The 12,981-nt window shown below is 50.6% G+C and overlaps 1 protein-coding gene across 5 annotated transcripts in view; it reads left to right on the top strand.

Annotated features, from left to right (window-relative positions):
• RALY (RALY heterogeneous nuclear ribonucleoprotein) overlaps window positions 1-9,558 on the top strand; it is a 79,752-nt gene extending 70,194 nt beyond the window's left edge. For 2 of the 5 annotated variants that reach the window (XM_058679760.1, XM_058679759.1), the window contains 8 exons: window positions 1,820-2,081; window positions 2,942-3,014; window positions 3,184-3,231; window positions 5,079-5,245; window positions 5,830-5,943; window positions 6,105-6,319; window positions 7,470-7,518; window positions 9,217-9,558. In XM_058679760.1, coding sequence (XP_058535743.1) covers window positions 1,826-2,081; window positions 2,942-3,014; window positions 3,184-3,231; window positions 5,079-5,245; window positions 5,830-5,943; window positions 6,105-6,319; window positions 7,470-7,514 — 918 coding nt within the window. In that variant the 5' untranslated portion in view covers window positions 1,820-1,825 and the 3' untranslated portion in view covers window positions 7,515-7,518; window positions 9,217-9,558. Of the gene's footprint in view, window positions 1-1,815; window positions 2,082-2,941; window positions 3,015-3,183; window positions 3,232-5,078; window positions 5,246-5,829; window positions 5,944-6,104; window positions 6,320-7,469; window positions 7,519-9,216 lie in introns of those variants that run through there. The other 3 variants (XM_058679761.1, XM_058679762.1, XM_058679763.1) reach the window with 3 other exon arrangements.
• Window positions 9,559-12,981: the final 3,423 nt, after the last annotated feature.

The following is a 12,981-nucleotide window of genomic DNA, read 5'->3' as shown; positions in this document are numbered from 1 at the left end:
TGTTTAAATTGGCTTTAGCTCTAGGAAGCAGGGTGATTGAGGAAAATGGCTTTAGGACAGAATGACTGACCCTGAGTTAAATACTCGTTATTGCTAAGTTAATGAAATTGCCCATCTCCATTTTCAGTAAAACAGGATTTTGGGATTATTTGCTGTTAAATGCCACACTGAGCCCTCAGTGAGCCTTCTAGAAACACAGCTTGCTCAAAAATGACTAGTACCAATGAAGGCAGCCCTGTGACTGCCCATGTCTGGGTCAGACAGGATAGTAACTTTGATAGGATAGTGTGGTTCCAGAGCAAACATTACATGCAGTTATCCTGTGAACTTGCTGTGTTTCTTCCTGGAAGGAACAGAAGAAAAGCTGTGGAAGATCTTCCAGTTTAGATCCTGAATGGGATAACATCCGAGATAGCGTTAGAGAAGGGGTGTGTATAAAGGTTAGACTGAAGCAGAGCAGCATTCAGATCCAGCTCTGTCATTGACTAGCATTGTGACCTGCGGGAATGTGCGATTCTTCCCATTAAAATGCTATGGCTCCATGGGATAGAAGTCCAAATCCTTCCTCGCAGGATCCAAGGGCATCAGAACAACAGCCAGGAGCCCTGAGCGGTCCGCAGAAACAGAAGAACAGTAAACTTCCTTCGGGACTAGGGAGGGGAGCTCTCTCTGGTCCTCCCTTGGTTCCAACTTGTGGTCCCCACCCTCTCTTGTAATGACCATCAGGATCGCTCCGGACACCCCTCAAAACAAATAACTAAACAAACAAACAAACAAAAAATCTAGAATAGACAGACAGAGAACAACAAGGAAAGCTTAGAATCAGACAGGAAATGGTCAGCGTGGACTCACTTATACCTTACTAGGTGGGGCACAAAGATTAGTTACTCCTCACTGGGGTACTGAAGATTTCTCTGCACACCCCTCCTAAAACTGTTCTGCACCTAAACTGTTGACACATGTCTTGTTAGAGTTATAAGCCAGTCTAGACTACCCGAAAAACAGCCAGGTTCAGCAGCAAAATTATACTTCAACGCTATAAAATGCTAAATATTATAATGAAAATAGATACGAGACAGCTGAACAGTAATCTATAGCCATTTTAAGGTGTATAGAACCCGGTTGTATATAAACTAAAATTGAAATGTCAATGAAGTAGTCACAGGATGTGGTTAAGAACTTGCATTTTTTTAAAAAACATATTGGTTACTCAATACAATGTCAATTAATTCCATAACATTATAAATTGTTGCTGATGTTATGTTGGGGCTTTTGATCAGAATGATACTCTGCTGGCTCTACCTTCAGACCAGAGATAGTCTCCCCAACAAGCCATTTAACTTATCTGGACAATAAGATGCTGGACTCTATGCTTGGTATATGCTTGCAATGAAAGAATCTCAACTGAACTTGAACTGTGGTTATGCAACAAGGGAGGGGGAATCCACCATGGGAGGAGGGTTTGGAGGGGTGGGGAATCCCAGTACCTATAAAACTGTGTCACATAATGCAATGTAATTAATTAAAAAAAAAATGCTGTGGCTCTGCCCACGCATATAAACTCCAGATGAGGAAACAAGTGTCTGGTGTGAGGCCCTGGCAGTGAGGTCAGCGGCCCCTAAGTCGCAGCTCTAGGTAATACAGCAAGAAGACAAGATGCAGAAATTTGGGGGTCACATGGCTACAGGGGTATAGTTGTGCAAGGTCAAGGAGCAAGCCATGATGCAGGCTGTGGGTACCCAGTCCAAGGAGTAAGCCAGGATGTAGCCTGCGCCCAGCCTAGGGACCAGCATCCTAGAGGCTTTCTCTCTCTCCAGTGGCCACCATGTCATTGAAGATCCAGACAAGCAATGTTACCAACAAGAATGATCCCAAGTCCATCAACTCTCGGGTCTTCATTGGAAACCTCAACACAACTGTGGTGACGAAGTCAGATGTGGAGACCATCTTCTCCAAGTATGGCCGTGTGGCCGGCTGCTCCGTGCACAAGGGCTATGCCTTTGTCCAGTATTCCAACGAGCGCCATGCCCGGGCAGCTGTGCTGGGAGAGAATGGGCGGGTGCTGGCTGGGCAGACCCTGGGTAAGTGAAGTGTTTTTCTTTACTACCCTTTGCTTTTTAGTTCCCTATCAGCTCTTTGGTTTAGTCCTTCAATCTCTACCACTGCTTTGAGCTTTTATATATCTGATATGTGTTACAATATTGGTGCTGTACAGGAGGAATTTTAGTAGCCCTTGAAAAAGCCTTTTGTTTCATGCCAGCCCCCTCATTGTTTCTGAATAAAATGGTTCCATTTGAAATACAGATTCTCCAGAGAAACACTGGGCAATGGGTGAGTTAGGTTAGAACTCTGAGAGCCAGGAGCGTGGGCTGGAAGCACAGGGACAAAGTAGATACCCTTGGCTTTGGTGTTCCAGATGTGAGACATGACCATGCAGTGTTAGTGTATGTTTGAGAAGGGATATCCATATATATGTGACTGAACATGTGAACATTTACCCGTGTTAAATATGTATGATATGTATGTGTGTGTGTTAGAATGTACTTGAGTGTATGTAAACAGGTAATTATAGATTGCTTTACTGGGTATTTACTGAGATACCCTCAAGTACTGAGTTTGTAGAATGCCCATGTAAGTGTGCTTTGGCTTATTTGCATTCAGGCAATCACGTATGTTACAACCAAGTCAAGCGTACTTGGACAATACATGGTATCTGTGTGTTTGTGGTTTTCTTGATGTGAACATATGTGAAGATATTATGTGGGTTTGAGTCTAATGTTTGGAAGATTAAGTGTATGAAGACCTTAATGGGTCACATCAGTAGCACGTGTGTGTACGTTGTTGTGAGCGTGTGAGTTGCTGCCTGTGTGCACGCGGGTGATGTGTGTGGGCACATCGTGGTCAGGCCGGCATTCCGACTCTGCCTCCTCCCTCTGCACAGACATCAACATGGCTGGAGAGCCCAAGCCCAACAGACCCAAGGGGCTAAAGAGAGCGGCATCTGCCATATACAGGTGGGGCGCCTCGTGTGGCTGTGTGTCTGAGTGGATGGGCCCCTTTTTCTGCTGCTGGTGACAGTGTGCTGCATCTAGAACTTGGGGACGCGAATGGAGACAAGGGCCTGCGGAGAGTGGGCGGAGTGGCCGTCCCTAAGCGCTGGCCCTCTCCCCTTTGTTTTCCCAGTGGCTACAGCTTTGACTATGATTACTACCGGGACGACTTCTACGACAGGTGAGCAGGGGAGGGGCGCGCCCAGGCATGGAACAGCAAAGCTGGAAGGGTCCTGAGAGATTGCTGGTGCCATGCAGCCCACTCATTCCTCCAAATGGCAAGCAAAGCCCAGTGGTGTGGGCAGGCATTTGCCCAAGGTTGCTCCACAAGCCAGTGGCGGGATGGGGCCTTGGCTCTGGCTCTGCAGGTGCCTAGCCCAGAGTCCCCACTGCCACAGCACACTGTCTGACACTCTGACCATGCTTGTTCCTCCTAGACCTGAGACAGAAGAAGAAACTGTATAGCCATGGAACAGACAACCTTAGCCAACTGAATTATAAAACCACTTAGCACTGGTTGCTGGGAACTGGAGCCCTCATACTTCTGCTCTTCATTCTTGTCATCCGTCTGAAATGCCCAACTCACTGGACAGAATCCCACAGCTCATTCTGAGCTTCCTGGCCTTACATTTATAGCCAAGAGACCAGGCAACCTTTGGGAGGTCTGCATTAGTCCCTGGAGGCCTGTGTTCACCACCTCCTTCCCTGAGCCTGTCTTGAGGCTATGGGTTCCCACCCCACTGGCACCAGCAGCACTCCTCCCCTTTCCACCTCAGGCAGCCCAGGAAGAACAGACCCCCTCAGCCTGCTTTTTCTCACCTGTGAATGGTCTTAGGAGACCGTGTGGTCTAATGGAAAGTGGCCTAGGCTGGGAGGCAGGAGACTTGACTGTTATTCCCAACTCTACCACTGCATAGATTATGTGACTTTGGGCAAATCCCCTTCCTAGTATAAAATGGGCTTGCACCAAGCAGTCTCTTAGGGTTCCTCCAGCTCTGAGATTCTGTGGTTCAGTGATTCTGACCAAGGCCAGAGCCGCCCCCTCCCCTTGGGAGCAGAAATGCAGGATCTGGGATTGGATCTGTTCCTAGAGACTGTCCATCACCAGCCATCACACCAGGGCAGGGCCCCCCGAAGAAGGAGTGCCAGGAACTGGGTATCTAGAGACTCAGCACATAGCAGGTTTCCTGGCTATCATGGGGAACATGGTCCCAGGGCGCCCCCATGAAGTTGTAGCTCCCTGCAGTAAGGTAGTGGCAGCAGATAGGGGAGACCTCCTCCCCACTCTGTTGCCACCACACCAGGTTCAGCCTGCTGAGTTCTTACTGTTTAACTTGAAAAGAACCCCTCTTGCAGAGGGCTGGGTGATGGCCTTTGGGGGCAGCATGTGGTGTGACTAAGGTGGCCAGCTTTGAAACACTGCTGGGCCCCCTGTTCTCCAGCTCTGTAGTAGAGCAGGGGAGGGATTGGGAAGGGATTAAGAAGGCCAAAAATAAGGAAATGTCTCCAGGCCCAGCCTCCTGTGTCTGAGGTCATGGGCTCCAGGTAACCCCTCATGCTGGACGCCCACAGTGGGTATGAGTAGACAGTGAATTGATGTGGGGAAATGACAACTCAGGGAGGCTCGGGTTGGCCCTTGCTCCCACACCTCCATGTTGTGTCCGCTGAGGACATTTGCAGACTCTGTGCAGAGTCAGGGTCTAGGGAAAGTGGCAGCTGACTGAGTGATAGGACAGGCCTGCCTGTCAGACGGGCCTCTGTTGTGGGGGATGCAATGCTTACCACCTGCTGCTTCTCTTGCCCTGAACTGGCCTGGCTGGTAGAGAAAAGAGTTTAAAGTGAGAATGCCCACAACCATCAGGGGCCATAAAGCCCTTCTTTTTCATCCTCTGGGTTGTTGGGAGCAGACAGAAGTATATAACACTTCTAGCCCGTCACTAGCCATACCCAAGGAGGGCTAGAGCTGTCTGCAGTGTCCCTCAGTGGCTACAGGCCACACCACAGCTGCTGACCCATTTATCCTCACAGGCTCTTCGACTACCGGGGCCGCCTGTCACCAGTGCCTGTGCCCAGGGCAGTCCCAGTGAAGCGACCCCGGGTGACAGTCCCTTTGGTTCGGCGTGTCAAAACCACCATACCTGTGAAGCTCTTTGCCCGCTCCACAGGTGCCACCACCAGCTCAGCCAAGATCAAGTGTGAGTGACTGTATTCTCTTTGTATGGGATCTGTATTTTTATCTTAGCAAAATAATGGAATCACTTTTTTTTACTTTGGAAAATAAAAGAACAGATTTCCCACAGTTCTGCAGCTTTAGTACAACCAAGTACATCTAAATGGAAAAGGCTGGTGATTGAGAAGAAGGGGCTTGGGCTGGGCACTGAGTCCAGGGCTGTGACATGGAGTACCGTGAGGTGTAAAGACAAGGACAAGTCTACATAGGCTCCTATCCCACATTTACAGTCAGCACCCAGGGACTGATCACAGGAGAGGCACATTGCCACACCCTGAAAGACAAATTTTGCCGTTTGGCATGAGTGACAACATGTCTTACTCTGGTGCACACGTACTGAGGAGCACCCTCACCGCTGAGCTGCTGCCCTGCGAGTCTCTTTTTGGAGCTGAGAGGGTTGGGGAAGAAATTCCTAAGTTCGGATGTATGGGTGGGCTGGTCAGCAGAGAAGGCCTCCTACAAGGGTCAGAAGGAGGCTGGGGGGTTGGGAGATAATTACCTTTCTGGCTGGTTTCTGTGCTAGTGACACTCTTGACCTCCCTTCCCCAGTAAAGAGCAGTGAGCTACAGACCATCAAGGCAGAGCTGACACAGATCAAGTCCACCATTGATGCCCTGCTGGGCCGCTTGGAGCAGATTGCGCAAGAGCAAAAGGCCAACGCAGGTCAGCCTCAAGGGTCAGCTGGATTCGAACAAGGGGAGGACTGGACATGGGTGGGGGTGGAGTCTGGGAGTTCTGCGGACCAGCCCGCCTGTGACTGAAGTGCTGCACCGGCTGCTGCTGGTGAGTTCTGGTATCTCCACATCTAACCCTTGCTCCTCAAGATGGCAAGAAGAAGGGCGACAGCAGCAGTGGTGGCGGTGGCAGCGGCAGTGGCGGCAGTGGTGGTGCAGGTGGCAGTGGTAATGGCAGCAGCAGCAGCCGGCCACCAGCCCCCCAAGAAGACCAGACTTCTGTAGCAGACACAACCCAGGGAGAAGCCCAGGCCCGGGACGACGGTGATGAGGAGGGACTGCTAACACATAGTGAGGAAGAGCTGGTAAGGGCCTGGACAAGGGCATGGCTGAGGGAGGCTGGGACAGGCCAGTGCTTTACAGGGGGTTGGCAGAGGGAGCGGGGTTGAACCAGTTGGCCTCCTCCCTCCTTCTCAGGACTGCCAGACCTGTGAGAAGGGAAGAGCTAGGCAGGGGCAGTGTATTTCACAAGTCCCATGGAGCACTAAGACAGACCACGCAAGCTCAGGGCCTGCTTTGGCCTCTGGTCGCCATGTGGGTTGGTGAAGGGGAGAGAACGCATACGGTCTGTGGAGTTCTGTGGAACAGCCTAGGGCTGCCTGGAGACGTCATGGGGAGGTGGGGGTTCATGCCACTGAAAAGCCAAGCTGCCCAAGCATGAAACAGGTTGTCTCTGCAGTGTCCTTTATTGCTGGGAAGCCATTTGACAGGGAGCCGCCCCCGAGTGGGAGGGGAGCCAAGCCCAGGTATGTGAGGTGCCCATCATGGCCACCCATGTCCTTCATGACCTCTTGCTGAGCCGCAGGTTCTAGTATATGTGCTGCCAAAGTGAGCACTGAGCCGCAGATTCTGTAGTCCTGGTTTTCCTCATTTAATCCTTGCAGCAGCCCTGTTCTGTAGAAACGATTTATGTTGCATTTCACTTTAGGAGGAAGTGGTGGCTCAGAGGGACCAAGTAGCTTGCTCAGTCAGGCTCTCATAACTAATATAGAGCTGGACTTTCTTCTCTAGTGCCAGAGCTTCTCCTCACCCCTGCCAGGCCCAGCATGAGCACGATGGGCTCTTGTGACTGCCCAGAGTCCTCCTGCCCAGTGTGTCTCTCTATTCCTCAACCTAGCCTGCCACCCCATCCTAACTGTTGAGGCATAATAGGCCCTAAGGAACGCTATGGATGTCCCAGAGATGGGGAACTCGTCAGTCTACACTGTTTTCTAGCCTGCTATAATTCATAGTTTTTCCATATACAGAAATGTGTCCCCAGCTAGCCTCAGAATCCCTTGAGTGGTCCTGTTTCTATACATTGGGGCCCTCAGACCCCTCAGGATCCCACAGTCGTTCCTCTTGGCTTTCGCTCCTTTTTTCTGACTGCATCTCGGAGGTGTGCTCTGGGACACAGGTGGTCCAGGACATGATTCCAAGTGTCCCGTGAGTGATGTGTGGTCTCTTCCTTCTTAGGAGCGCAGCCAGGACACAGATGCAGAGGAGGCGGCCTTGCAGTAAGCAGGTACCGGGTGGGTCTTGATGGCCAGTGGGTGGGGAAGCAGTGAAGTACAGATCCCAGTGCGCCATACCACCTGTCTCCACCCTTGAAGAGCTGCTAATCTAGTAGAGACAAACAAGACTTTGCAGCCATTACAAGCTGGATGGCAGAGGCGGCAAACCCAGGGGGTGAGAGGGGTACGTGTCTGAGTCTGCGCCCAGATGCGAGAGAATTAGTGTCCACTGAGGGAGAGCCCTAGCAGGGCCACAGTCGCAGAGCCCTAGCGAGGCCAGCAGCCAGCCCCCTGTGGCTGTAGGTCCAGCTTTGCATAGTAGGACAGACAAGGGTACTGATCGTGAGGAGGTCTTACGTGCCAGGACTCAGTCCCATTTGGGGAGGAAGTGCCCCGACTTGCTGGAGCTGTGCCTGCTTTATCTGATTTCATCTGCCTGGGATGCTAGAGCAGCTGTGGGAACCCAGGTACTGAGGTGCAGGAAGACAACCACGTGCGACACAGGATTTAGATCTAGGGGTCATAATTGTTGGAGCCTGGATTGGAACCCTGTGGTCTGTGGCCTTGGAGCCCACTCTGTGACCACGGGTCACTTCAGAGTTTCCAAAAGGCAGGCCACCGTTGGACCATGTGCAGAGTAAGACCTGCTTAGACCGAGGACGGTCTCCAACACAAGGCAGAGAGGGGCATCCTAGCTTCTGACACATGCCTGGCGGCTGCACTAGCAAAAGCTTTCAGAATACTGAATCTTGCAAAATTCTCCATAGGTGAGTGTGTGTCTCAGACCATCGTGGTCCGTTTATTTGTGAGGCTAAGTTTTACCCTGTAGAGCTAGTTCACGAGTGAGGTGTGTGGGCACTCAGGGAGGGGGCAGCACATGCCACAGGTTCCATGACCCAAAAAGCCTGAGCCCATGGTGCAGGTATATCATGGCAGGCATCGTTAAACCCTTTCTTCTTACCTACCGTGGTCACAGGAACACCAGGGTCAGAGAAATGCACATCAAAATGACAGTAAGGAACCTCCCACTCGTGCTAGAAAGGCTATGAGCCCACAAATCTGCAGGAGCTGGTGATGTGGCACAGATTAAGCTGCTGTGATGGCAGCAGCCCAGCTGCCAGCTCATGTCCCAGCTGTTCCACTTTTGATCCAGCTTCTTGCCAGTGTGCCTGGGCAAGCAGCTGAAGACAGACCCATGTGGGAGACCAGGATAGAGTTCCTGACAACTGGCTTCAGCCTGGTCAAGCGCTGGCTGTTGTGGCTTTTAAGGGAAAGAGCCAGCAGATGGAAGATCCTGTCTGCCCTTTCACAAGATAAGCCTTAAAAAAGAGAGTTCATCTAAGCCTAGAACAGTGATTCCTACAGGGTGCAGGGGAAGGATATTGGATAACCGATACCAAAACATGAAAGGAACAAGTCCTAATATTCACAGCACAGTGGGTGACTTGTGCTCACAATGACATATCATACCCTGCACTGCATGAAGGCCCAGAACAGAGGAGATGGAGGAAACAAAGAGGTTGCCGGGTTTGTTTGAGTACCGTGTGCATTTATTGAAGTATTACCATGTGCCCCATTGAAAAAATAATAATAAATGTGTATTGTATGTTAATCCGAATTTTTCAAAAATAAGTTTCATTAAGGGGGGAGAATAAAAATGTAGAGTCTTTTCCTCTCAACCTTAGTCTATTTGTCTTTCTCTTTCCCAGTCTGACAGGAACAATGGCTCCCAAAAGGAAAAGGGCATCGCTGTTCCAGGCCTCAAGCCAGGCACCCATCCCTAGGGGTACCAGAAGAGAGCAGGCAGCAGGCGCCTCCTCCCCACACACATCCCAGCCAGTGCTACGTCCTCTGCAGGTGGAGTTCCTGGCCCATGCCTTCCCCATGCCCCATCCTTGTCTGCATTGCTCAGGCCAGAGGGCAGAACACAGAAGTTTTCCATCACTCTCTCTCCCCTCCCGAGGACACTTCCAGCCATGTGGTTTTCCTGGGGGTTTGGAGGTGGGGAGCCCCAGGGGAGGGGTCCTGACAATAAAGACATTGGATCCCAACCTACTGACATAGGGTGGTTTGTGTTTTCTCAAGGTGGTCTCCTATCCTCTCAAGCCCCTCAAACAGCTGGTCTGCTGCCTCTGTCCTGTTCTTTTTCCTTGTTCCTTTTACCAGAAGCATGGTCTAGGATCTCTGATACTGACCCATGGGCTGTTGGCTTTGCCAGTGTGGCCCGGAGAGCTGTGGTGAGGGTTGGATATGCTCCTGTTCTCCAGCACACCCTGCTGGCTCCTGTGCCACGCGATTGTGGCTCACCTGATCACCCAGTGGTAGGTCGAGGCCTTCTCTCTCATTTAGTGTGATCTTTCCCAACTCTGAAGCAATGCTAACATTTACCACTTCCTCCATCTGTTCTACCTGCTTTAGCACACTGTGTTTCCTCGACTTGGATGCTGTCCTCTCACTGGCCTCTTCATCTTTGGCTTCTGCCCTCCTCCCTTTCCTGCCACCCACCATGAGGTTATTTCTGAAACCTTCCCTGCCTGTGTGATCAACTTGTTGGGACAGAATTCCAGCTCCTGGGCGAGGGGTGCATGTTCCTTCTTGCCCTGGGCTCTCTTGGCTCACAGCACCACCTCCACACACAGGCTAACCCAGCCTTGCAGAACATCTACCAAAGTCCTTCACACTCCAGGCAGTCTGGGGAGGAAGGAATTGAGCTTCACTGCTGGGACCTCAGGCATGAGGAGGAAATTTGGGCCCAGTGCTGTAGCCTAGTGGCTAAAGTCCTTCCCTTGTATGCACCAGGATCCCATATGGGTGCAGGTTCATGTCCCGGCTGCTCCACTTCCCATCCAGCTCCCTGATTGTGGCCTGGGAAAGCAGTCGAGGATGGCCCAAAGCCTTGGGACCCTGCACCCACATGGGAGACCTGGAGGAGGTTCCCGGCTTTGGATTGGCGCAGCAGCACCGGCCATTGTGGTCACTTGGGGAGTGAATCAGCAGACAGATTTTCCTCTCTCTCTCTTCCTCTCTATATCTGCCTTTCCAATAAAAATAAATGGGTTTTGTTTTTATCCTTTTTTTAAATCACAAAGCCAGATACACTTTTTTTTAAAAAAGAATTTTTTATTGGAAAGCCAAATTGACAGACAAAAATCTTCTGTCTGCTGGTTCACTCCCAAGTGGCTGCAATGGCCACAGCTGAGCCAATTTGAGCCAGGAGCTTCTTCTAGGTCTCCCATGTGGGTATGGGGTCTCAAGGCATTGGATCATCCTCAACTGCTTTCCCAGGCCACAAGCAGGGATTAGATGGGAAGTGGAGCTACCGGGATTAGAACTGGTGCCCATATGGGATCCTGGCGTGTTCAAGACAAGGACTTAAGCTGCTAGGCCACCGCGCCGGGCCCAAGCTCATGACTTAATGCAAGGTTTTTTTTAGTAACGCCACAGAAGCACAGAAGGCAGAGCAAAGCAAAAGATTCTAAGCTAGGCATTCTGGGTTTGAATCGTAATGACTGGACCCTAGTGTGAGCTCTAGGCAAATCAAGACCCTTCCACCTATGGGTTGTCTTCCTAATAAAAATATGCATAAAAGCAAGCTACTTCCAGAGTACCTGCTGGTAAAAGGTGCATCTTAACCGAATCTTAGTTGCCCTTGGGAATATGCAGAGAACTGAAGACACTGCAGTCAGACCTGCTTGAGCACAAGTTTATTGGTTCACAGCCAGCCAAGTCCAGGGATCGATCTTGAAGCACAGAGGAGTCCTGAACTGCCTTCAGAAATATTTGGTTCTCAGGCAGTTTCAAACTGGGGGTAGAACATGCTTATTGTGCCAATGAGGGTGGGGAGGGAACTGGCGTTCTGTTCTTGGCGGTTGCCCATCTTACTGAGGTGTTCAGTGTGGTCTTTTAGTAGAACTGGGCAGTGGTCATCCTGTCAGTCGTCTGTCCCAGGACTTAAGAACCAGCTGCTTTCTCTCTTGTCTTCTGGGACTCCAGCTCTTGGCACCCGGCCTTGTGTGCAAGAGCAGCTGACGGCCACCATTTACTGTCACACTAGCATGAGGATGTCTCTGAGAAGATGCCAGCTTGGCCACTGCCTGAGAACCAAGACTGCCTCGCTGACCACAAAGCCCAGCACAGTGAGGGACGATTTAAAAAAAAGTGCTTTTTAAGCAACGGTAAGTTTTTATCTAAGATTTATTTTATTTTTATTGGAAAGCCGGATATACAGAGAGGAGAGACCGAGAGGAAGAACTTCTATCCGATGATTCACTCTCGAAGCGGCCGCAACGGCTGGAGCTGAGCCAGTCCGAAGCCAGGAACCTCCTCCAGGTCTCCCACGCGGGTGCAGGGTCCCAAGGCATTGGGCCGTCCTCGACTGCTTTCCCAGGCCACAAGCAGGGAGCTGGATGGGAAGTGGAGCCGCCGGGATTAGAACTGGCGCCCATATGGGATCCCGGCACATGCAAGACGAGCACCTTAACCACTACGCCATGGTGCCGGGCCCAATGATAAGTTTTGAAGTGGCTTGTTGGATTTCCGACAGCTAAAACAGACTTGAAGAGCTTAAGTAACTTGACTCTATTTGAAAGCCAAGTTTCTCTCCTAGCTATGTAACGTATCTCAGCTTTATCTTCTCAGTGCTTACTACATAACAGCATTTAACTAATTCAATTCAGACTCGTGATTTTTCTCTTCAAAAATTATTCACTGTCATGTCCTCCTGATGCTTACGATGCCTGGCGGCCAAGCCTGGCTGTCCCTCCCCTCTTTATAGCAGCTGCCTTTTCTCTTGAACTAATGTGCTGTGTACAAGTCCCACTCCCTGTAGCTGTCCTACAAAGGGGCCAGTAGCCAAGTACGTGCATTTGGCTCTTGCATGTACAAAAGAAACAGCAGGGTCGCCCGGTCCTACCTACTGACTTTGCTCCAACATGTCTCCATCCACCCTCTCACATTCCAGTGTCCTCCTCGCTAAAGGACACGCTCATGCTTGCTTCCCGCAGGTTTTTGAGGAACTTGGCCAGCAAATTAACTAGAATAAACAATCCAGCATCTATTCTTGTGCTCTTAATTGCATACATTTACAGGATTTTTGGTGTTGGAGAAGTTACTGGGTCGATACTGATAGCTTATATGTAATGCTCATAGCCTATATGGGATGCTCTATAGAGACTGGGAAACTGAGATAGTTGATTGATCACTTGGAGGTAGGGGCTGGGTGAAGCCTTCCCCCATCCGCCATAAATGACTCAACTTCTGCTCTTGCTTCTTGAGAGGTTCTTCTGGCTCACCTTTCCTGGATACCCTTTTCCCTTTGCCCACTCTTCCCCCTCCGGTGTGTACTTTTCCATGCTTGACTCTGTATACATTCCCCAGGTGAGCTCATCCAGGCTCCACAAATCTCTGCTGCTTGTGAGCACCAGGGGAGATATAGAGAGGCCTGTCTAGCCTCACCCTGTTTCATCATGCATTGC

Source organism: Ochotona princeps, chromosome 22 (assembly GCF_030435755.1).
Source record: "Ochotona princeps isolate mOchPri1 chromosome 22, mOchPri1.hap1, whole genome shotgun sequence".
Taxonomy (NCBI): domain Eukaryota; kingdom Metazoa; phylum Chordata; class Mammalia; order Lagomorpha; family Ochotonidae; genus Ochotona; species Ochotona princeps.
The sequence above is the reverse complement of the archived record's forward strand: the minus strand, read 5'-3'. Positions and strand labels throughout refer to the sequence as shown.